The 26445-nt window shown below is 36.9% G+C and overlaps 2 protein-coding genes and 1 long non-coding RNA gene across 3 annotated transcripts in view; 1 reads left to right on the top strand and 2 right to left on the bottom strand.

Annotated features, from left to right (window-relative positions):
• The window catches only part of LOC127515943 (uncharacterized), a 75357-nt gene extending 66441 nt beyond the window's left edge, over window positions 1–8916 (bottom strand). Inside the window, exon 1 of the long non-coding RNA XR_007930891.1 lies at window positions 8526–8916. This is a non-coding gene — a long non-coding RNA (uncharacterized LOC127515943). The remainder of the gene's footprint in view (window positions 1–8525) is intronic.
• gjd6 (gap junction protein delta 6) lies at window positions 1553–8527 on the bottom strand. Its single transcript, XM_051900115.1, has one exon. The coding sequence runs from the start codon at window positions 2797–2799 to the stop codon at window positions 1645–1647; it is 1155 nt and encodes a 384-aa protein (XP_051756075.1). The 5' UTR covers window positions 2800–8527; the 3' UTR covers window positions 1553–1644.
• A 3786-nt stretch (window positions 8917–12702) lies between the features above and the next one.
• On the top strand, window positions 12703–25024 carry zgc:158785 (uncharacterized protein LOC791214 homolog). The gene is made up of 5 exons (XM_051900118.1): window positions 12703–13166; window positions 17256–17446; window positions 19938–20142; window positions 22848–23054; window positions 23634–25024. The coding sequence occupies exons 2-5, from the start codon at window positions 17292–17294 to the stop codon at window positions 23790–23792; spliced, it is 726 nt and encodes a 241-aa protein (XP_051756078.1). The 5' UTR covers window positions 12703–13166; window positions 17256–17291; the 3' UTR covers window positions 23793–25024.
• Window positions 25025–26445: the final 1421 nt, after the last annotated feature.

Below are 26445 nucleotides of genomic sequence, written 5' to 3' on the forward strand. Positions count from 1 at the left end.
AAGTGGAAGTACCGCGGTAGGGCGAAAAACTCCAACTCATTTTCTCTTCCAACTTCAAAATTGTCCAACATTGTTGTTTTACCTTTTTTTGGTAAAGGCAGTTTGACTTAATCTTTGCACGTTCGCCTTGTAAACACTGGATCAGTACTTCCACTTACGTCACACGTGACCTTTCCAACGTGATTACGTAATGCGTGGTGCACCGCAGAGCAGTGCAAGATGAGCATTTGTCTTTAAAAAGTAAATAATTTTTACTTTATTTTAGAAAATGGCCAATCATTTCGCTAGATGAGACCCTTATTCCTCATCTGGGATCATGTAGAGCCCTTTGAATAGGGTGACCAGATTTCTCATGGTGGAATACGGGATGGGATGGACAGGCACCCCACCCGCAACCCCATTTCACATATTTTATTTCATGGTAATGAGATATATATATATAAGAACAAAGAAGCAAATTAAAAACAATATAACGAATACGATAGCATTCCAAATAAAAAAAAAACTTATTTAACATGCATACATTTATTTAACATATTTTGTTGTTTGATTAACATTAATGACACAGGCTGCTTTTAGGCTGCTTTCCCTTAACAGTGCTGCCAATTTAGTGATTTTGTCGCTAGATTTAGTGACTTCCCTGCCCCTTTTGAGACCCCAAAAAGCCTAGCGACAAATCTAGCAACTTCTTGGACAAATGCTAGAGTTTACTGACACATGTCCGGTTTTCAGAGAGCTGTATATGTTCACTTAAGCCATAACATCTTAAGCCATTATCGACTGTATTTACATGAGATACTCCACGTGATGGGCGTTTTGACAACTGTGTCTGTATTTGACCACGCAGGCGCAAACTGAACTGAATCGGGATCGCGCGCTTCTGGTGTGTGTCATTCAGCTCGATACCACATTGACAACTTACTGCGCATAATAACTTGATAAACTCTTTTTTTCAGTTTCTCGTTTAATGTACACGTACGCTTCTCTGACATCTTCGCGCTTGACTTGGTCTCCTCCGCGCGCTCTAATATCCCGCCTTCACGAACTGTTAACCGACAACAAATTGTGATTGGATGGTAATTTTGTTCTCCATAATATACTATGACGAGATTGGCTACCTTTGATTAAGCTATTCTCGCGTGACAGAAGACTGATACTCGCTTTTATACCTAGCAAAGACATTTTAAGAAAGAAGAAATACGGGACAAAACATGATTATTTCATAATAAGTCGGGACATTAAAAACAGAGCTGAAATACGGGACTGTTTCGGGAAAAACGGCTAGTGCAAGACAAGCATTTGTGGTTAAAAAGTATATAAATTAAAAAAAATAAAAATAAAAAAATTAGAAAATGGCCAATCGTTTCGCTAGATAAGACATTTATTCCTCGTCTGGGATTGTGTAAAGCCCTTTGAAGCTGCACTGAAACTACAGTTTGGACCTTCAACCCATTGGTAGCCATTGAAATCCACTATATGGAGAAAAATCCTGAAATGTTTTCCTCAAAAACCTTAATTTCTTTTCGACTGAAGAAAGAAAGACATTAACATCTTGGATGACATGGAGGTGAGTAAATTATCAGGAAATTTTAATTCTGAAGTGAACTAATCCTTTATGACTCTTCATATTGTCCATAATTGAGTTTATATCCAAACCTCAGTGCTCCTTTGTTTTGATTTTCTTTCTTTGCTCGGCTGCGATTTCCCCTTGAGCGATTGCGTTCCTCTGTAGGTGTCCTTGTCTTTCTTCGTTGAGCAGTTCCCAGCACAGATCCAGTCCGGCTGGTGGTCCACTACCAGATCTAGGGTAGGTAGCGAGGTGGTGCTGGTCACGTCTCTGAAAGTCAGAGAGGCTATGGACTGCGAGTCTTGGTTTATAGTGCCGTATCCCCTCCAGGAGCTGTCCTTGATGAGCATCGACTTCTTGATCATCTTCCAGCCCAGATGGTTGAGCTCCAAGAAGTTGAGGAAGATGCAGAAAACACCCACGCAAAACATGAAGATCAGGAAGATGGTTTTCTCGGTGGGACGTGAGACGTAGCAGTCGACCCTCTGCATGCAAGGAGAAGCTGTGCACACGAAGTGAGCGGGAACGTGGAAACCGAAAAGGAGCCATTGCGCCACCACGAAAGCGACCTCGAGCACGGCACGGAAGCACACGTGGAAGATGTAGTACTTTGAAAGGACTCCCAAGGAGCCTTTGGATGGAGCGCCCATCTCCCGCAACGCCTGCGAGCTTTTCTGGGCGCTCTGGTTGGCGATCCCTTCGAGGACGTCGGCAAGACTGTGACCCAAGTGCTTGTGCGACTTGATGGAGCAGCTATCCGAATCGCAGCTGCGGTCGTACGCTTCCCTCGTCTGCTCGGCCTCTGGCTGCTTGGATAAGTTGTGCCAGGTGTAGATGATGAAGCATAGAGAAGGCGTCGACACCGTGATGATCTGGAAGACCCAGAATCGAGGCTGAGAGATGGGGGCAAAGGCGTCGTAGCAGACGTTGGGACATCCCGGTTGAAGGGTGTTGCAGACAAACATCTCTTGCTCGTCCGTGTAGACGTCCTCAGTCGCCACGGCCACGATGAGCAGGCGAAAAATCACCATGACCGTGAGCCAGAGGCGTCCGATCATGGTGGAGTGCTGGTGCACGGCGTCCAGCAGCCGCTTGAGCAGCGTCCATTCTGTCATGTCTCTACGCGCTGGCCTCCTGAAGTACAGCACCTGAAATAGATCCACTTTAGCTCTGTTGCCAGCAAGGACGGGTGTTTTCATGTTACAGCTCTGGCCAGAGAGCGAAGGTGCCATCACTGCTCCCAGCCATCCCTTTCTCCTTCAGAGATAAGGCCTCCGCTTGGGACCGTGCCGGCCACTTCACATTGGTCACATGGTGCTGTGGCTTGTCTTTAGAGTCCATTTACAAACTGCTGGAGAGATAGCGTCGGCAGATTACATCCTTTTCAGATTGCCGCCGTACACGATAGGATTGCTTCTGAAGGCCACGCTTTTAAAAATATGCCACAGATAGTGGATACATCCATGTGCTAATCTATCTTATACTTTAAACTTGGCATTGTGTGCTATGAATATTGTTGGCTCTTATGACAAATTGCTTATGTTCCTTATGTCTGCTAAATGGATAAATGAAAATGTGATAGTTGCCTAGTGCATAATTTTGTCCGTCGTGTTTGTAACTTTGTAATCATTTTGAATTTGAGTTAAAATTTCTCATATACCATTCAAAAATTTGGGGATGGAAAGATTTTTTTGTTTTTGGAAAAAAAAAAGTCTTATGATTACCAATTTTCAGCATCATTACTCCACTCTTCAGTGTCACATGATCCTTCAGAAATCATTCTGATATGCTGATTTAATGTTCAAGAAACAGAAAATGTTGAAAATTGTTGCGCTGCTTAATATTGTAGGGGAAACCATAATGCAATTTTTTTTTTTTTGATTTATAGGAAGTTCCAAAGAGCAACATTTATTGCAAATAGAAATCTTTTGTAACATTATAAATGTCTTTACTGTCATTTTTGATCAGATTAATGCATCCTTGCTGAATTAAATTATTAATTTATTTTAAAAAAATCTTACTGCCCCCACACTTTTGAATGGTAGTGTATGATAGCAAATGCCTTTCACCAGTGTAGAATAAGGTATATAGGAGAAGTAAAATGTTTCTAATACTGATGATACTGGTTGTTTACAAAAGTGATAGCAGCTATTTTGAATCTTAAACTAAAATAGACATGATAGCAGTTATCTTCATTGTATCTGCTAACTGGCCCCTGTTGATTTATATGAGCTCGTAAAAGGTCTGACATGAGCAGATGCTAAAGAAAAAGCAATAACCATTGGGCTTTGGAAATGTTGCTCTGTTTCCAAACAACTTAAAAGCCAAATATGTAGACTGTAAGACAGCTCACTATGTATCATTTTGAATGATTTGGAACGCTCTAGATTGCCAGCAGCTTCATGCGTCATACAACTAGCATTCCTAGAGACTCAACTCACAATTGATTTCAACAGAGCTTGGAGTTGTTATGTTGTTAGCAGCGTGCACTAATGCTGAAAATGGTGAAATGGTCTAATTTTTCGTTTATTTTTATTTTACTTTTGGTGTATAAGTTTATTTATAACTTAACTTAATTTTAAATGTTTTTCTCACTTTGTTTAGCATCTTAAGTTGCTTTTTTAGCCCATCGCAATGCATTATGGGATTGTCTTCTCAGAGAAGAATGTATCTGATGCGGCCTTAGGGTACGTATACACAACAAAAAAAACTTTGTACATATGACAGAGTTGTCAAAGCAATCCCCGTTCACACAGATCCTCGAAAACGACTAAAAATGCTGTATTATTCATGCCAGGCCAGTAGTTGGTGATATCACTTTGTAAAGAAGCACTAGGCACCTGCACACATATGCATTTGTGCGCCAAAGTCTGACGTCATGTGTCGCCGTTTCCGGGACCAAACGCTCTACCAGATGCCCCAAGAAAACAACAAATTGTGCTAATATACACTCATAACGTGATGTAATACTACCAAAAAAATTATAATCCTACCCTTTATCTCTATACCGAAATCCCGGTGATTCATCTTTTATAAATCACTAAAATATTTGTGTCTGGGATGCCGTGAACACGGAGACTGTAGTGTGAATCGCTAGTTTTTAAATGCTTAGCTTCACAATGTACTCAACCGTGTGGTGTATGAATTTTATACGGTTATTTTTTCATTCAACATTGGAGTATGATAGCCCCTCCCCCTCCACTATGTAATGAAAGCTGCACTTTTTTTGAGGAAAAAAAGGTTCAGTGTGGTTCTATATAGAATCCTACGGTTCTTGACTTAATTTTAAAGGTTTTGTCAAGTCAAGTCAAGTCACCTTTATTTATATAGCGCTTTTTACAATGTAGATTGTGTCAAAGCAGCTTTACATTGATAACTGGTACATTGTTTGGCTGCACAGCAGCTCTTAAAGAATAGTGTCAATGCAGGCAGATCAAAGCACTGTTGAATATCAAATGTCAAGTCAAGTGTCCCCAACTAAGCAAGCCAGAGGCGAGTTTTGTGCCAAAAAAGGTTCTACATGTATAAGGAAAAATGTCTTTCATGTTTAATTTCAATTTTTTTCTAGTGCATAAAGTATGTTTATGAGCTGCTTAATTCATAAAATTTAATTGAAATAAAAAATGAATTTAAATAAAATATATTAAAACTAAATCCATTAGATGATCCCATGACGGGAACCCTGAAAAGGTTCTATAAATGAAGCGCCAGACAGAACCCTTTAAGGTTCTATAGAACCTTTTCTTAGAGTGTGCGACATTACACACTTAAGCCTGGGACACACTTAACGACTAGCTAAAACATTCTAAGACTGAGCTCAACACACAAAGACTGTAGCAGATTTAAATACTTACACACGGAATTGAAACAAACACCAACTGAACGCAACTGGCTCTGACTCGGTGCGTTTGAGCATGATCGGTCGTAAGTATCAAATTACACTCATAATCAGCCTTACAATCGTTAAGTGTGTCCCCGTTTCTTTTTTTTTGGTTAATTTAAGTACATCAAGTTCTCTTTTTCTTTTTGGAATTTTCTACTGTGGAGTCTCAATTTTTTTGACCACATTTCTTCTTCTCTGCATATGACAGATTCAAGCTACTTCTAGTCAGAGTCCTTGTGCGTTTCCCTTTATGCTGACAAACTAATTTGAGTGAGTGGCATCTTTCATTTAATAATCAAAGCCAAATTCAAACAAAATGCATTTGGTTTCATGGAATATTGAATTTAACAGATTATATATGCAACATGACAAAACTACATCAGTCCAAGCTGCACATCGATGGATGTCGCGGTGCTCACTTGTGATGATTGGGAATAACAGGTATGTTGACAATTTTGCAATGTAAGGTATTATACTTAAGTTATACTATTTTTTTAAGGCAAGACATGCACTGGTCAATTTTGAGATTGTTTGGCTTTTCATAACATGTTGTTTCAGACTAGTGGAAAGAAAACATCCAAAATATACTTTTAGGTGTTTATTTTATGGCATTTTATCTGTTTGTGTCTGTAGATTTCATGTACAATACAAATCTTTACAGGCCTTTTTCTCAAAATGAGTTTTTTCTCATGCACTTTTGACTACTTTCACATTGAAGGAGTGATAAAAATAGGCATCCAAAATCCTCTCTGTATAAACCTTTGACTCTAATATGTAAACAGTATGAAACAAACATTTTGAAACTGGCTTTATCCAATGTTCACATTTCTGTTTGGGAATTTAATGCAAATGAGTGCATATTTAATTACATACTGCCTAATTTGCATATTTAAACAACTTTTCAGTAAGTTTTGTTTTTGTTTTTTTTGGAATTCCTAATCTGATGATATCTGTTAGTTAATGTTTTACCCATTCAGCTGTGTGTTGTCTGAAGGCAGTATTTTAAAGGTATATTTTGAGCTCACTGTATAACGTTTAGGCCGATATGTACCATTGTTCTCCCCTGAACACATAAAGTACATTTGGCTCATAGGGCCGGTGATGTTGAAGTACTCACCATGACTAATGGCTTTATCAGTAACTTTTGCTGTGACGTTGCCCCTGGCTATCAGACATGGATGCAGGTCTCAGATCACTGTAGGAGTGTGTGTGTGTGTGTGTGTGTGTGTGTGTGTGTGTAGGAGTGTGTTGTGTTTCCAGGAAGGCTGTGCTCAGAGAGTTCCTGTTGATCTTTGATGAGCTGTCAACAGTGTCTGAAACTTTATCACTCAAGCACATGTGTAACCAACGCATTTCATATTCAGTTAATATTTGAATATTTGCATGTCGTGTGCTGTAGATGTTTTGTTAGATGAAATACGGCTGAAGAGAAATAACTTGATACATTTACTGTGGTTAGGTGAATTAGTATTAAAACTTATTTATAAAATCTTATGTTGAGGATAAATCTTATTGTCGCTGGTTCATCACTTTTTCTAGACATTTTAATGAATATTTAAATTGTCTTGGCAGTTTACGACTAATATTAGGGAATACTTTTTAGTCTGCTGCACCTTCTAAAATCAGAAACCAAAATGAAAAAATAGAGCAACACAGTATATATTTTATTTATAGTATTTTTGTGTAAATGTTTTTCAAAATATCTAAAAATTCTTGAAACGAGAAATTAACTTGAAGCAACAAGAATATATTTAGACTTTCAGAGAACATATTTGTAATATATTTTGTATAGAATATTTTGTCCTATGACTATGGCAGATTTTTTTCCCACAATATTTACAAACCCGATTCCAAAAAAGTTGGGACACTGTACAAATTGTGAATAAAAAAGGAATGCAATAATTTACAAATCTCATAAACTTATATTTCATTCACAATAGAATATAGATAACATATCAAACGTTGAAAGTGAGACATTTTGAAATGTCATGCCAAATATTGGCTCATTTTGGATTTCATGAGAGCTACACATTCCAAAAAAGTTGGGACAGGTAGCAATAAGAGGCCAGAAAAGTTAAATGTACATATAAGGAACAGCTGGAGGACCAATTTGCAACTTATTAGGTCAATTGGCAACATGATTGGGTATAAAAAGAGCCTCTCAGAGTGGCAGTGTCTCTCAGAAGTCAAGATGGGCAGAGGATCACCAATTCCCCCAATGCTGTAGCGAAAAATAGTGGAGCAATATCAGAAAGGAGTTTCTCAGAGAAAAATTGCAAAGAGTTTGAAGTTATCATCATCTACAGTGCATAATATCATCCAAAGATTCAGAGAATCTGGAACAATCTCTGTGCGTAAGGGTCAAGGCCGGAAAACCATACTGGATGCCCGTGATCTTCGGACCCTTAGACGGCACTGCATCACATACAGGAATGCTACTGTAATGGAAATCACAACATGGGCTCAGGAATACTTCCAGAAAACATTGTCGGTGAACACAATCCACCATTCCACCAGTTCGCCGTTGCCGGCTAAAACTCTATAGGTCAAAGAAGAAGCCATATCTAAACATGATCCAGAAGCGCAGGCGTTTTCTCTGGGCCAAGGCTTATTTAAAATGGACTGTGGCAAAGTGGAAAACTGTTCTGTGGTCAGACGAATCAAAATTTGAAGTTCTTTTTGGAAAACTGGGACGCCATGTCATCCGGACTAAAGAGGACAAGGACAACCCAAGTTGTTATCAGCGCTCAGTTCAGAAGCCTGCATCTCTGATGGTATGGGGTTGCATGAGTGTGTGTGGCATGGGCAGCTTACACATCTGGAAAGGCACCATCAATGCTGAAAGGTATATCCAAGTTCTAGAACAACATATGCTCCCATCCAGATGTCGTCTCTTTCAGGGAAGACCTTGCATTTTCCAACATGACAATGCCAGACCACATACTGCATCAATTACAACGTCATGGCTGCGTAGAAGAAGGATCCGGGTACTGAAATGGCCAGCCTGCAGTCCAGATCTTTCACCCATAGAAAACATTTGGCGCATCATAAAGAGGAAGATGCGACAAAGAAGACCTAAGACAGTTGAGCAACTAGAAGCCTGTATTAGACAAGAATGGGACAACATTCCTATTCCTAAACTTGAGCAACTCGTCCCCTCAGTCCCCAGACGTTTGCAGACTGTTATAAAAAGAAGAGGGGATGCCACACAGTGGTAAACATGGCCTTGTCCCAACTTTTTTGAGATGTGTTGATGCCATAAAATTTAAAATCAACTTATTTTTCCCTTAAAATGATACATTTTCTCAGTTTAAACATTTGATATGTCATCTATGTTGTATGCTGAATAAAACATTGAAATTTGAAACTTCCAACTTCAACTTCATTGCATTCCTTTTTTATTCACAATTTGTAGTGTCCTAACTTTTTTGGAATCGGGTTTGTATAAAATGTGAATGTTTTTTCAAGTAAAAAATAAATATATATATATATATATATATATATATATATATATATATATATATACATTTTACATTTCTTTCCTGGAAAAGTAAGTAAGCCTAACTGAAAACTCGTTAAGATGTCTTTTTTTTTTTTTTCAGTGTACTTTTTAAACCTCTGTCCACATGCATTTAACTTTCCTTTTTCCATAAGTTCCCAATGGATAAAATTTTGTCCTGCTGGGTTTTTCTCATTAGATGTCCTGTTACACTTTAAATATGTCATATTGTGGAATTAAAATGGGTTGTTAAACAGTGTTTCATGTTCACTTTAAGAAATGACACATTTGAACTATTTCCTTTTTTCTTTCTTTTTTTTTTTTTTTATAGAAATATATTCCATTTTGTTGGAGCAGCACATTGGGTGTTTTTGCAGATGGTGCGAGTTCAAATCAGTTTTTTTCCAATCCTTTCCTTATTGTTTCCCCTTTTATCTCTCATTATCAAATTAGAAGTAGCCAAAAAAGAAGCTGCGTTTCCTTGCACACTACCAGGCCGAGAGTGAATGTACAACAGCGCCTCAGTCAGTCACACCTCACTGCATCACACAGCATTAAAGAGGAAGTTCTCTTTCGCCAAAGCTTGTTTTATTCCTGTGATAATCCCTGGTGTCTGGGTCTCTCCTGCAAGCGTCTAAGAGGTGTCAAAGGAATTATTCACCCCTCCACGCGGTTCATGAAGAAATCCACATTGATGTCCGTCCCCGCCGGCCATTCTAGCGAGCAGCTTGGCCATGAATAGCAGACAGGATTAGTGCCAACAGGACAGAAAGAAAAGCGAGCAGACAGAGGGAGGAAAGAAGGAGGCAGATTTATGGGGCGAGACTCAATGAGAGTGAAAGACCCTCATATGACTACTTGTCTACAGTGTTTCCCCTCTGCACTTTCATCTAAGCTAGACCTGCGGTATAAAGAAAGATATTATGAATAAATCAACCCTTTACTGCCTAATCTCTCGTCATTGTCACAGCTGAGTTTCTCACGTGTTCAAAGATCTGATTTTTTGTGCTTTATGCTTCTGTTGTGTCTGCGTCTACTGGTTTTAGGAGACATTTCTAATCAAATAATCTGACCTCCAGGCAGAGGCAATGTTCAGAGGTTTGAATGACAAGTTGTGTTCAAAACAGGCCTGTACAAACACTCAAAACCACTCAGGACTGTGTGTTACTTTGATTTTTCAACAGGTAAGAGGTGTTTTCTGCTTCATGTCTTGCTTAATACTTAACTGTTTAATTCTCTGTAATACACAGCTTATTGCTTTAATATTTTGATAGGGGTTTTTAATGCCAATATCTAGATACAATGTGTCTGTATGTATGTAATTAGGGTTGCAAATTGAATTGTTTTACACAATTATTAATATTTTTAACTGAAAATTCTTTGAAAAATAAGAATACTGAACTTATATATTATATGATGAATATTTTAAAAAATATGGCAATGTTGCAAATTAGCTTTAATTTAAAAATCACCTTGACAACACGCATATATAAACAGACACACAGATACAGATGAAGATGTGTATATTAACGTACACACAGACACAAACATATATATTTATACAACAGTTCGTTCTGGTTCTCGAATCTGATTGGCTGAGAGGTCTTTTCAGCCATGCGATATTGTACCAGTATCTCCACATGAACCGTTTCACTGTTTGAATCACACCACTGTCAGCGTTCTCACAGTGAGTGTCGTGGCGGACGAGCAAACCCACTATATTTTTATAGATACTACTGTTATTTTGTAGCGGAATGTAGTTTTAAGAGTTTTTTAGGCGAGAATATAGTTGTTTAGATCTCAGATATGTGATTTATATGTAAACATAGTGCCTATTTGAAAATTTGTTTAGATGTGAGCTCCAGGCTGTCAGCGAGCGTTCAGCGCTCATGCACCCGCAGAGAACAGCTTCATCTCGGCCAGTGCTTCGGGAATTTGCTGCTGGCTCTTATGTAGATAATGTTTAAACATGAGGTATAATTCGTTTTGGGTATATCAAATGGGAAATCTTCGGTCTTATTAATCTATTACTTGTTCCAGAGCTAATAGATTTGGCTTAAGGGCTATATTAAGATTCATAACTTTATTTTTACATTGAAATTAAATCTTGTACTAACTAGAGCGCTGCTTTTGTATGTTTGACTAAACAAGTACGTTTGCTTGTGTTTATTTCCCATTTTACTTATACTGTAATAATGGCTATTGTTGTTAATTTAAATATTATTGTTCAATAAATAATATTTTATATAAATAACATGCCATATTTTTTGGTATTGAGAAAGAGTCTGTTAGTGATTTTGACGTCAGTGAAAGTTACATTAATACGGCATTAGATGGCAGCAAATACCCTTTATGTCTTTATGTGTGAACGAGTCAGTCAGTCGCAAAGACTTTATATTGAAATAGACTGAAACAAGGAAACAAGGATGTTGTTTTTACTTTAAACAACATCTTACGAGACGCAACTGACAAATGCGTTCACTAGCGCTATCATGGGAAATCCTCTTAAATGTTAAAAGGACACAGACAAAGATATCGCTTTCCTCAGCTGACATTCAAACTGATTTTGTGATTATGAATATAAGATTGACCTGAAGAATATCAGATGCATGTAATGCACTCACTCAGCTGATCTCTCTCTCATAATACTCTACATATGAGTTTCAATGAAGCGACTCAACGTTCCTTCGTTACTAGTTCTAAAATGACATTTTTGAATTAGTAACGAAGGTTCAACTGTTAATCTGTCAACTTGAGATTTGTATCTGTGGCGGAAGGAAGTAGTTCCTCACAAAAGAGGGTTTTTAAAGACAATCCGTTGTTGTTTCTTATTTATTTATACACTCGTGCCATCGAACTGTTGTATAAACGCAATATCACACTCGTAGCCATGCAATATGGCTGTATATCAGCACGCTGTGATTACCTACAGCACTTGGCCGCTATGAGTGTAATATTGCTCCTTTACATACATACATACATACATACAGTACTGTGCAAAAGTCTTAAGCACGTCAACAACAACAAAAATGTTTTTAAGCCAGTTATTTATATCTTTTGCTGTAGTGTGTCAGTAGGAAATATCAGTTTACATTTCCAAACATTCCTTTTGCAATTAATTGTAATAATCCAGTGGGATTTTTGTATGAACATGGAGTCTTACAAGAGCCGGTATGATCTGATCTCACCATGTGATTACAGAAAAAACTGAGACAGAAGAACTAAGGCAACGTCTCCAAGACGCTTGAAGAAACTGACCTGAAAAACTATCTGCAAGTGTTCCTGGACAAAAGCTGTTTTAAACGCGAAGGCTGGTCACACCAAATATTGATTTGATTTAGTTAATAGAAGTTAACTGATAGATAAAGTCCATTTATGACATTATTTTTGAAATCATCCTCACTTCACAGCATTTTTACACAAGTGCCTATACGTTTTCACAGTACTTTGCAGGTCGGTTTCTTCAAGCGTCTTGGAGACACGGCCACAGTTCTTCTGGACTTAGTCTGTCTCAGTTTTCAAGTAGCTAATAAGGACAATAAAGTGTTACCATTGAATGCAAATGTAACCCTATTTTATGATCTACTTAAAAGATGTCTATTTTTTCTCATTTAATTCATCTGCTACTCAAATGTAGCAAATGGATTACACTGAATAATTGTTGGTATGTGTTTTACTGTAAACAAGGATGGATAAAGGGAAATCTCTCAAGAACATTAAATGCCCACAACGCATTTCAGACTTCAGTCTGCGAACGAGATAAAAAGGTGTTTACCAAGAGATCAGGCCACTCTTAGACCAGCGGGCTAAAATTAGACCTGGTCCATGAGGTTTAGACAGCGCTAACACTTTCACTGTTTGTTGTTGTTATGTCTGCAACAGTTTACAGTCGAAGCTCAGGACCCTGTTCGATTAGCATAAAGTTAGGAAAATGAAAAGCCATTGGTGACAACTAACTGGATTAAGGAAGCTTGAATAAGGAGCTGCCCGGAGTGTAACCAACGGTGATGTGAGAGGGATTTCCCTTTGTCGGCTCTGCCTGTGCTTTCCTGGCCTTCCAGCTAATCCTCAGCTATTCTCACCAACGACCTTGGGCTCAATGCTAATCTGACCGTAGAGAGAGAGAGAGAAAGAAAGTCTACGTGTCTTTAAACCTTCAGAGGCTGATTCTGCTCGTGTTATGGGGAGCTTGGGTGAAGAACAGCGTCTCTCTGATGGTAAGTTCCTAACTTTTCTAAAAACATTTCAGTTGCAAATGTTATTTAATGGTGTTTTTGAAGTTGTTTTATGTTGTGCATTTGGTCAAGTGTTATAGGTGGCTTGTGTGCCTGTAGAGTTGATGTTGCCTCAGAGAGCGTTGTGAATCCATTGATGGTGCATCACAGCGGGGAAATGCAATGGTTTGCGAAAGTGATGCTACATCAAAACTTTTAATGTTTGCTATCTGATGTAAGCATCTGTTGACCAATTTCAGAGAGACAAGATGTTTGTCCCCAGGGGCGGATCTAGAAAATTATTTATAGGGTGGCAAAGGGGTGGCATGAGGTTTATGAGAGGTGGCAACACCAAAACAAGCACCCATGCATAATTTTGGGAGATTTATGGCCTGACATACACAATTGTGTTCACAAATATTGCATTACCACAAAATAATCATCTATACAGTTTAAAATTAAAAATAAATAAGATTTCAATATCCATCATGGCACCAAGTCAAGACACTATATGAAAACAAACAGATTATTATTTTGAGCTTGTATCACTAAAGGAGATGAGCAGTTTTATTAATACTACATAGGCTACTTCGATGGTATAAATCATGTTTTAGTGCAAGTTATAGTGCAAGTTATACTTTTGAATTTCCACAGTTTTGCAAACAATTTTTGAGTTTCTGTTATTAAAGGATTAGTTCACTTTCAAATGAAAATTTGAAAGCTTTACTCACTCTCACCCAAGCTTTACTCACTCTCAATCCATCCTAGGTGTATATGACTTTCTTCTTTCTGATGAACACAATCGGAGATATTTTAATATCCTGACGCATCCGAGCTTTATAATGGCAGTGAACAGGGGTCACGAGTATGAGCTGAAGAAAGTGCTTCCATATTCATATACCGCCTTCCGTATTCAATGTACGAAGAAAGTGTAAAACTCTTGCAGTTCAAAAGCTTACGCTACGCCTTCCCTAATCAACTTACGGAAACTTGATATTTTACTTCATAACTTGTTAAAATATGGGTTTTTTTTTTTTTACACAAACGCATCGCTTCACTTCAGAAGGCCTTTATTAACCCCCCGGCGCCGTGTGGAGTACGTTTATGATGGATGGATGCACTTTCTTCAGCTCATACTCGTGACCCCTGTTCACTGCATTATAAAGCTCGGATGCGTCAGGATATTTATTAATATAACTCCGACTGTGTTCATCAGAAAGAAGAAACACCTAGGATGGCTTGAGGGTGAGTAAAGCTTGGGGTAATTTTCATTTGAAAGTGAACTAATCCTTTAACAGTGATGGGAATGTCTGTGTGTGTTCACCCAGAACACCCTATCAGCCACATACTCACACATACACACCCTATCAACCACATACTCTAGCAAAACAACACTTTAGCAAACACCCAGAACATCTATCTATTCTGCCCTAACTGACCAAACTATTTAAAACGAGACTTTAAAATGGCTTTATGACAAGTCAGCATAAATTTGTCTTTCAAACTTTCAGTCTAGTTTTTCTTGATTGCTAACACACAATTCCTAACACCATTCAACATTTTCTCACAACTATAAACACAATCTCGAAACTATACATCAACTTGACAAACCTCAAATTTCCAGGTCAAAATAAAATGTTCTAGTCAAAAACGTATTCTCTTCTGACAAAATCAAATACACCACAATACAGTAGCCTTTACTGTCAATTACAGTACAGTAAAAAAAAAAAAAAAAAAAAAGTAAATTCAGCATCCTCTGCACATTTGGTCAAATTTCATTACAGTATACAGTACTATAGCAGTATATTGGTCTTCTGACACAAGACTATATCCCTAGGCAGTCATTTCTTGGTTCTGCAAAAATACAGTACACATAAAAAATGGCTACAGAGAAAGTTGACAATCACAAGTTTGAGGGTGTAACAAAATGTGCTCCAGTTTACTGTACATAGAATAGTGAAATTTCCCTCATCTAAAGTACTGGTACTGTGTACTGTAATTAGCTATACTGTATGTGTAAGTTTAAAAGACTTGTAAATGATTCTTTAAGCTCTCTCTCAGATTTTGACTGGTGTGTCATCAGTTCTGCTATCTAATGTTGTCATTTTAAACATTTTGAGAAATGTGTCTTTGTTTTGAGAAGTGAACGAATGGTTTGGGAAACTGGACCAACTGAATCACTAAATGTGTTAGCAATTGAGAAAAACTAAAATACATTTAAATTCGTACCTAACTTTGCTGTTAGTTTCTGTGATCGGGATCTTCTTATTGATTTCATGTTATTGTTTCGTCACATGGCAAAAAGACCTTTATCCATGATGAAAGTGGAGCGGGCAGTCGGAGAATTATAAAAATTACGAAATTAATTTCTGACATATTCGGATGGGACTACATTTCACAGAGGACTTCTGAGTTAGCCAAGAAGCAGTAATTTTCCGTTTCACGAACAAATGGAAAAACAATTTTGTAAGTGAACTTGGCTGCGCTGTGTTTTTGACTCACAAAGAACCGGTTCATAAGAGTCATTTGTTAATGAAGCTGACTACACTGTTTTGCGTTACGCTGTCTTTTTTTAGGTCATCACATTGAAGCGCTGCTGCAGTACTTGAAACACTGCTTACATTTATATTTTATTCTGTGATAATTCTGGGGTGGCAAAGCTTTTTCTTAGGGTGGCAGTTGCCACCCCAGTAGATCCGCCCCTGCTTGTCCCTCAGAAACAACTTTCAGAAAACGTATGATTTCAGTAACCTGGCATTTTCCACACCCTCAATGGATCTTTCACACCCCTTACAGTTTAGATTCAACCAGTTCATGAAGTCAGCTGTCCATCATTCAGTGGAATAAGTTAAACCCTTCACTCTCAGAAGGTACAAAAGGGACAGTACCCTTTCAAAAGGTACTGATATATGCCATTTAGGTACTAATATGTATTTTTAAGACATTAATATGCACCATTAAGGGTAAATAAGGTACAAAGGTGTACCGCCTCAATGACTTATCATTATGGACCCATGATTCATGTGTGACCGAGCTGTAATAATTATCTAAAAAAAAAACCCTGAAACATGCATTGAATGTGAATGATATATTGTTTGTACATGCAATTGTTGCAAATATGCATATTTAAATGGTCATCTTTTAACAAATATGGCCATTGCAATAGATTAAAGAGGGGAAAACCTGTCATTATTTACTCACCCTGATTTCATATGCTTTTTTAATTTTTTTTTTTTTAAGAACCTGCACAGCTCTTTATATACGAGTTAATAGTGACCACTGATGTCAAGCTAAAACAAACAAACAAACAAACAAAAATAGCACAGTTCAAAAGTTTGTGGTCAGCAAGATTTTTCTTAATACTTTTATTCAGCAAAGATGCATTAAATTGATAAAAAGTGACAGTAAAGACTTTTACATTGTTACAAAAAATTTAAATAAACGATCTTTTGAACTTTCCATTTAATAAAAATCTTGAAAACAAAAATGTATCACAGTAAAATCTGAAGCAGCACAACTGTTTTTAACATTGACAATAATAATAAATGTTTCTTGACCAGCAAATCAGCATGAATGATTTCTGAAGGATCATGTGACACTGAAGACTGGAGTAATGATGCTGAAAATTCAGCTTTGATAAATAAATTACATTGTAAAATATATTCACATAGAAAACAGATATTTTTATTAGTGTTTTTACTGTATTTTGATCAAATAAATGCAACCTCAAGACTCAAAAAAATCATATACCCCAAACGTTGGAAGGGTAGTGTGTGTGCATGTATATGTACAGTATATGTATGTATGAATGTATGTGTGTGTGTGTAGTTATGTCTTTGTATATATAATTTTAAAAAATGAGTTATTATTCCCCAAAATCCGTTATTCTAACACATTCACGCACATTCATGTTCATATGAAAAGCAATTCTTCATGTAATTTCATCTCAAGAGTAAATAAGCAGCTGTTTCAGTCTGTTCCTCACTCAAAGGATAAAGCTAACACAAACAAACTCTTGTTCCTGTCTGTATCGTTCTGTCAGTGTCTCTTCATTGACTGATCACATGTCCCGCATGTCTCCGTCTCTCTCAGCTTGCTCAGTTATGATCGTCCTCGTGTGCAGCAGTCATGCTCTGTGAGGAGTCGTCAGCTGGGCTCACTGCTGCTCTGGATTCTGTGGTTCGGCTGAAACCTGACACTGAGACCTCCACAGATCCTGTGCAGGAAGTCATTCACTGTAGCACTTATGTTTCCTCTGTCATCCCTGCACATGGAGGCATCAGGTGGGTCTAAGATATTTAACCAAGGCATTGGTGACATGTAAATATGTGCAGCCATGTGTTGATATTCATACATCTGATGTCAGAAAGTTGCAGAAAGTTTTGATTTCAGTAAATGCTTTATTTTAACTTGTGAAGTAAATAAGTTACAGTTTTCGTAGTAAAATGAAGCTGTAGAAACATAAAATTGCAACTTTACACTATTTAAAAGTTTGGGTTTGCAAAGATTTTTAATGCTTTTGAAAGAAGTCTCTTCCAAGGCTGCATTTATTTGATCAAAAATACAGTAAAAGCAGGAATATTGTGAAATATTATTACAATTTTAAATACCTATATTCTATTTTAATGTTTTAAAAATTATTCCTGTGATCAAAGCTGAATATTCAGCAGCCATTACTCCAGTCTTCAGTGTCATTTTTTTGTGTGTGTAGAAACAGTGATGCATATTTTCAGGATTCTTTGATGAATAGAAAGTTCAAAAGTATTAATTCGCCCTGAAACAACAACAACAACAACAACAACAACAACAACAACAACTAACACACTGACCCAAAACTTACGATGTTGTTTATTTCACAGTTCGAACTTTGTCTCATATTATGCATTTATTGATTATTTTTAACTTTATCTCGATTAACTTCTTTATTTATTTATTTTTTTACTAAGGTACAAACATGCTTCACTAAGGTACAAACATGCTTAAAATTATATAATTTAAAAAAATGTAAGTAATTATACACTGAAATCCGTTATTCTAACACGTCTAATATACATGCATGTTCAAATACTGACCCCAAAATTACAATATTATCTCACAGTTGAAAATGTCATAAATGCATATCTCATAATATGCATTTATCTATTATTTTTAACTGTATCTCACAATCAGTGTTGGGGAAAATTACTTTTAAAAGTAAAGCATTACAATATTGTGTTACTACCTAAAAAAGTAACTAATTGCATTACTAGTTACTTTTTTATGGAAAGTAATGCGTTACGTTACTTTTCCTCATCTAAGCTGGGCTTTTAATAATAAAAAAGTAATATTTTTGGCAAATGTTAAGGCCCTTTCACACCAAAAGTGAAATGAATAAGCCTCAGGCTGAAGGAAATGCAAATTCACGCCTGTACAGTAGAGGGCGCAGCTCTAACAAACCTTTCAGCTGTGCTGCTAAAGAAATTTAAACACTCTTACTTCAGCAATCCCCCCCCCCAAAAAAAGAAACACAAATGTGACGTTTGCCTAAAGTCATTTTTGATTATTAGTATGGTTGAATTGAATCATCGAAGTTCAGCAGCAAAGACACTGGTTAATAAAGTGAGATTAAATACATAAAGTATATTTGTGTTATTTAAAGGATTCGTCCACTTTCAAATAAAAATTTCCTGATAATTTACTCACCCCCATGTCATCCAAGATGTCAATGTCCTTCTTTCATCAGTCAAAAAGAAATTAAGGTTTTTTAGGAAAACATTCAAGGATTATTCTCCGTATAGTAGACTTCACTGGTCTCCGAATGGTTGAAGGTCCAAATGTCAGTTTCAGTGCAGCTTCAAAGGGCTTTAAACAATACCAGACGAGGAATAAAGGTCTTACCTAGCGAAACGATCTGTCATTTTCTAAAAAAAATCAAAACGTATATGCTTTATAAACACAAATGATCGCATCACAAGTGCTTCCACCAGAACGCGATTCCGTATTCTTCAGAAAGCTTACGCTGAATGTCCTACGCCTTCCCTATTCAACTTACGGAAAAAAAACGGAATCGCGTTCTGGTGGAAGCACTTGTGATGCCATCATTTGTGCCTATAAAGCATATACATTTTGATTTTTTTTTTTTAGAAAATGACCGATCGTTTCACTAGGTAAGACCCTTATTCCTCGTCTGGTATCGTTTAAAGCCATTTGAAGCTGCACTGAAACTGTAATTTTGACCTTCAACCGTTGAACCCCAGTGAAGTCCACTATAAGGAGAAAAATCCTGGAATGTTTTCAGTAAAAACCTTAATTTCTTTTTGACTGAAGAAAGAAGGACATGGACATCTTGGATGACATGGGGGTGAGTAAATTATCAGGAAATTTTTATTTGAAAGTGAACTAATCCTTTAACATTTAATTAATGCAGGTTTGCATAATATTCTGAGTTTGCATTTTACTCTTTTTAATCATTTTGAGAAATACATGGGGACAGGAGAGCTGTCAAGTCAATACATGGGAAAGCAAAGTAACTTTCATTACTTTTTTTGAAAAAGTAACTCAGATATTTTGTTGTAATTTAAAAGTAATGCGTTACTTTACTAGTTACTTGAAAAAACTAATCTGATTACATACTTGTAATGCGTTACCCCCAACACTGCAATTAACAACTTTATTTATTACTAAGGTGCAAACAGGCTTCCAAACAACCATCTACATCATGTTATTCGGCTCATAAATGTTTCATTTGACAGCCTGGAGTCGTGTGTAATCTGTAGTTATTGTTTCTCCTCTCAGTCTGAACAGCGAGGAGCCGTTCTGTCGTATCTGTCATGAAGGCAGCAGTGCGGGTGATCTGTTATCGCCCTGTGAGTGTGCCGGGTCTCTGGCAATGGTGCACCGTGTTTGTCTGGAGCACTGGCTCACGGCCTCCGGCACCAGCCACTGCGAGCTCTGCCACTTTCAATTCGCTCTGGAGAGACTTCCCAAACCGCTCACGGAGGTACAGTAAAATCCAGTCCAGTCACTTGATGCCATATACACTGTATACACTTGATTTTAGTAAACTAAACTTAATTGACTACAAATATTTTATTTATTTTTAAATAAAAATTTTTTAATTAAAATAAATAATTTTTTCATTTGCTGCTTTGCTGTTCAGACAAATTCAAGTGTTTTGGCAGTCATAGATAGATCCATAAAATGTATGCTAATAGTTATGTTACAGTAAGTGCCAGTTTGCACAAGAGTAAGTATTCAGCCACTCTTGATTTTCAATGCAAAATTATTTTTTAAGGTAGTTCCATTTGCTATAATTTTGCACTTTTAGCAGGTGGTTAAACTGCATCTTAGGCACAGACTCTTCTATTTCTCCTAATTGTTGATATGGAAACGCAGATATTGTCTGATCTCAGCTGACGCATAATTCACTACGGGTCTGTCAGTCTGCCCTCACAAAGGACTTTAGAGTTTATTTAGAGACATAAAGAGATGTAAAACTGGGTATATAATAACATACTCTCTGCAGTAGTCACATGGAATGTGTTTTAACCAACATTATCAGCTCCGTTCTCCTGGAGTCACTCACTCTTGAGTCCCGACTCATGTCTCGGCCTCACTTTAAGGCACACAGCAGATATTGGCAGGTCTGCTTTACCTCGGCTTCTTTTAAACACTAATCCACTTAGCAGGAAAATGAGATTAGATGAGGAACGTATCCCTGTCGCTGCAGAGGCCTGGACATGCCGCTTTATTCATGTCCTTATCTCATGTTTGGGCCTGAGGACGAGATGATGACACTAGAGTCCGTGTGCATCAGGACCTGTTGAGACACAAACAGATCGAGAGCAATATTATGACGGATTCTAATACAACCGATTTTCATTAGTTTTACTTCTGCATGATCATTAGAATACAATAAAACCATAATATTTATGAATAATCTATCTATCTATCTATCTATCTGTCTATCTATCTGTCGTTCTATCTGTCATTCTATCTATCGTTCTATCTATCTATCTATCTATCTATCTATCTATCTATCTATCTATCTGTCTGTCTATCTATCTGTCGTTCTATCTATCTATCTATCTATCTATCTATAGTTCTCTGTCTGACTGTCATCCTATCTGTCGTTCTGTTGTTCTATCTATCTATCTATCTATCTATCTATCTATCTATCTATCTATCTATCTATCTATCTGTCATTCTATCTATCTGTCTGTCTGTCTATCGTTCTATCTATCTATCTATCTATCTATCTATCTATCTGTCATTCTATCTATCTGTCTGTCTGTCTATCGTTCTATCTATCTATCTATCTATCTATCTATCTATCTATCTGTCTGTCTATCTATCTGTCGTTCTATCTATCTATCTATCTATCTATCTATAGTTCTCTGTCTGACTGTCATCCTATCTGTCGTTCTGTTGTTCTATCTATCTATCTATCTATCTATCTATCTATCTATCTATCTATCTATCTATCTGTCATTCTATCTATCTGTCTGTCTGTCTATCGTTCTATCTATCTATCTATCTATCTATCTATCTATCTATCTGTCATTGAATCGTTCTATCTATCTATCTATCTATCTATCTATCTGTCTGTCTGTCTGTCTATCTATCTGTCATTCTATCTATCTTTTATGTCTTATCTATCGTTCTCTGTCTGACTGTCGTCCTATCTATCTGTCGTTCTGTCATTCTATCTATCTATCTATCTATCTATCTGTCATTCTATCTATCTATCTGTCTGTCTGTCTATCGTTCTATCTATCTATCTATCTATCTATCTATCTATCTATCTATCTGTCATTGAATCGTTCTATCTATCTATCTATCTATCTATCTATCTATCTATCTATCTATCTGTCTGTCTGTCTGTCTGTCTATCTATCTATCTGTCGTTCTATCTATCTTTTATGTCTTATCTATCGTTCTCTGTCTGACTGTCGTCCTATCTATCTGTCGTTCTATCTATCTGTCATTCTATCTATCTATCTATCTATCTATCTGTCTGTCTGTCTGTCTATCTATCGTTCTATCTATCTATCTATCTGTCTGTCTATCTATCTGTCGTTCTAGCTATCTATCTGTCGTTCTATCTATCTATCTATCTATCTATCTATCTATCTATCTATCTGTCTGTCTGTCTATCTGCCTATCTATCTGTCGTTCTATCTATCGTTCTATCTATCTGTCTGTCTATCGTTCTATCTATCTATCTATCTATCTATCTATCTATCTGTCTGTCTATCTGCCTATCTATCTGTCGTTCTATCTATCGTTCTATCTGTCATTCTATCTATCTGTCTGTCTATCTGTCGTTCTATCTATCTATCTATCTGTCTGTCTGTCTGTCTGTCTGTCTATCTATCTATCTGTCTGTCTATCTATCTATCTGTCTGTCTGTCGTTCTATCTATCATTCTGTCGTTCTATCTATATCTATCTATCTATCTATCTATCATTTATCTGTCTTATCTATCGTTCTCTGTCTGACTGTCGTCCTATCTATCTGTCGTTCTGTTGTTCTATCTATCTATCTATCCGTCATTCTATCTATCGTTCTGTCTGTCGTTCTATCTATCTGTCTGTCTGTCTCTCCATCTATCTATCTATCTATGCATTTGTTTATTTAAATAAGTTACATTACGTGCTCATATTGTATAATACCTCTCTGATCAGCTGTTTTTCATGGCTCTAGTGGTTCACTACACCCTCCATGCAGCACCAGAGGCGGACGCTGTGCGGGGACGTGATCTGTTTCCTGTTCATCACACCGTTAGCGAGTCTGTCGGGATGGCTGTGTGTGCAGGGAGCCATGGATCTGTACTACAGCAACGGCATGGAGGCCATCGGACTCATAGTTCTCACACTGACACTGTTCACTATTTACCTCTTCTGGTCTGCTGTAAGTTCACTCCTGTTTTCAGTCTAGCTAAATGAAAGTGCACAAATGCTGCGTTCATGCCATGTTGTAATTACTGTAATTACAAGATGACAACCCGCGATTTTCTACTCTGAGCTTTTCAAGTCCTCGGAATTTTGCACTTCTAGGGCAACACTATCAACAGCAAAACAAATCTGCAGCTGTCAGGTGGAACGAATCAGAACTCTTGGAGTTTACAAGTTGTAATTACAAGTTACGCTTTTTACACATCGGAATCTCAACATCGTGTGGTAAACGTTAATTTCAACATGGCGTGAACACACCTAGACATTTTTCATTTGCAGTGTATGGAGCCCCTAAAGGGACATGGTGGTGGTAAAAAAAAAAAAATGAGATGGGAGGAAAAAATATATTTCAAATCTTTTGCATTCACTCGCAACACTTTTGCGTTCCCCCAAGAAACTTTGAATTCCCTTGCAAAACTTTTGTGTTCTCACTTTCTCTCATAATAGGTATGATAGAATCTGAACAAATCTGTAAAAGAGTGATTAAAAAATGCTGTAACTTTTCTGCATAATTTTCCTTTTTTTTTTACTGCAGGTATCCCTTCGTTATCACATTCACCTTTTCAGGACGTGGAATGCGACGAATCCCAGTGTCCGGCTACAGATTCCCCGCCCTGTGAAGACACATAAGACACCAAAACACCTAACATTGCACTTCTTGTGCAAATACAATAACAAGGAGACCATGGTGTAATGCAGCATCAGGATTACATTTCACGATGTCTTGATTTTGTGAGAAGCCCTGATTTAGAGTCACACTCAGATTTGGAGAGACATTCTGATTTGGGACTCACACTGAATTGAAGCGATGCCCTAATTTGGAGTGACGCCCTAATTTTGAGAGTGATTCGGAGTGATGCCCTGATATTGAGTGACATCTTAATTTAGAGCGACACCCTGATTTGGAGCAACGTCCTGATCCGAAGTGATGTTTTTACTTTGTTTTGTAAATAATGGGAAACTTTAAAGAAACTTTTCAGTCATGAAATTTCATCAAAACATGGGAAAAGCATGTCAAACCACAGAAAAAGAAACCAGAGAACAATGGTGTTGAGATGATAATTGAGTTATTTATACCTGCAGGTTTCACTTTACATGATTGTTTCATAATTATTCAGAAGAATATATATCTAGGTGAACATACAGTAACTAGGTACGACAATCATACAGATCATTTCATTACTGTTTGCTTTATCATGGAAACGCTTGAATTATATAGAAAGTGTTTTTTTTTTTTTTGTTTGTTTGTTTTTTTCTCTCATGAAAACAGGAAAAATGTGAATATTTAACCAAAAGACTAAAACAAATATGCTTTAAAATCTCGTGAACATTGTAAATGTCACATCGGAAAAATCCTCACGAGAAAATTTCGTTCAAAGGTTTCGGGTCAATACGATTTTTTTTTTTTTTTTTAATTAATAATTTTATTTACAGAGGATGCATTAAATTGGTCAAAAGTGACAGTGAAGACATTTAAAATGCTGTAATGTTATAAAATATTTCTGTTTCAAATAAATGCTTTTCCTTTTTATTTTCAGGATTCTTTGATGAATTAAAAGTTCAGTGTATCACAGTTTCCACAAAAATATGAAGCAGCACAACTGTTTTCAACATTGATAATAATCAGAAATGTTTCTTGAGCATCAAATCAGCATATTAGAATTATTTCTGAAGGATCATGTGACACTGAAGACTGGAAATCACAGGAATAAATTACATTTTTACAATATTAAAGCTTAAATTAAAGCCACAAGCTTTAATGGTTATGAATTGTCAATTCAGTTCAATGCCATACAAGTCAGTTAAATTTCTCTTTTAATGTTAAGAAACATTGTTTTACGTTTATGTTCTGCCTAAATGTTGTGGACATGATTTAATTCCTATTGTGAAAGTGAGAAACAAGCAAATAAAAACAGGTTTTAATTATTATTATTATTATTTTAACCCTTACATCTTTCTCTCTGCAGGTACAAATAACCCGGAGATCTTTTTTCCATTGAGATCTGAATCATTCAGAGAGTTAGCGCAGATCTAATGAACTGGATAGCTTTCCCCATTTATTTCAGTGAGGTGAACGGATCTGCAGTCACAAAAAGAGGAGTAACTGTTTTTCACGCTATAAGATGGTTTATAAACAATAAATATAGGCTAATGTGCACAACATAGGAAATTACATAGCCTACAAGTAGACTTACACTAGGTTAAATCACAAGGTTTACCCATTAGCAAAACGGGTAGCAGTAAATCATAATGCTAACTATGCTAGAACCGTCCTTGCATCACTGCTATTGCAATTATTGTCCCATAATTGCATCATGTGCACAGTAACAGCTCAGAGTCTAGAGAAGTTTACACTTCTTTTTTTAGGCATTTTAAGAAAAATTCTGAATAGAAACAGCCAATGTCCGGCGCTAGCATGCCAAAAAAAAATGGTGTCTTTGGTGTTAATAATGACAAAAGCATTTGCAGTAAATAAATAACGAATAAACACCTCTCCATTGTTTCTTGAAATAGGTGGTGCCGTCGTGAATAAGCTCGAGTCCTTCTTATGTTCTTGGAAATCACCAACTTTGGACACAAAACCGCAATTGCTGAGAAGTGTCAACAGAGGGCGCTGATCAGACGAAAACTAAGAACTGCTACTATTTACAACTAGTGCTTCGTCCCGAATTATAGTGCTTTGAACCTAGTTTGTCAAAGATGCCTGGATGGTATACTATTTCTGGTGGATTTTTGTATGTATTTGTGTGTTTTATTTTAGGCTAATTGCACAATGTTTCTGCTTTTTCAGGTGTAGAAAAGTGGCGAGGAATGTGAGGCTAAAGCGACTGCAATGCTTTTTAAATTGTGCCTATGAACCTAGAAGATAAGCAAAATGTCATGCTAAACATCAGAGAAGTTATTGTTACATGCACATAACGTTTGAGTTTCTTGTCATCAACGGTCAATACAAATGGCCTACTTATTAAACCACTATCCAGCAATCCTGCTGTTCCTGCACTTTACCACAAACAGGTCAGTATTTTGGACGGTATTTTTGTCCAAAATACTGACCTACTTGTTGTAAATTGCAGGAACACAGCAGGATTAAATAACTAAATAGATTAAACTGGTAAAGTATCAGTGTACTGTCAAATGGATAATAATAAGAAATAGCCTACTGAATACATAGTTAAAGTGTAAATATATTTTATTCATAATTTTATTATGAAAAAGGGAACGTGCTGCTGGCTGAGTGCGACACAACGCCCCCGTCTGGAGGATAAAGTTATAGGCTAAACCATATGCGCAATCTAACTTCCTTATTCTGTAAAACAGATCAGATCGCTTCCGGTTTAGGTCTTTTG

Source organism: Ctenopharyngodon idella, chromosome 7 (assembly GCF_019924925.1).
Source record: "Ctenopharyngodon idella isolate HZGC_01 chromosome 7, HZGC01, whole genome shotgun sequence".
Lineage (NCBI taxonomy): Eukaryota > Metazoa > Chordata > Actinopteri > Cypriniformes > Xenocyprididae > Ctenopharyngodon > Ctenopharyngodon idella.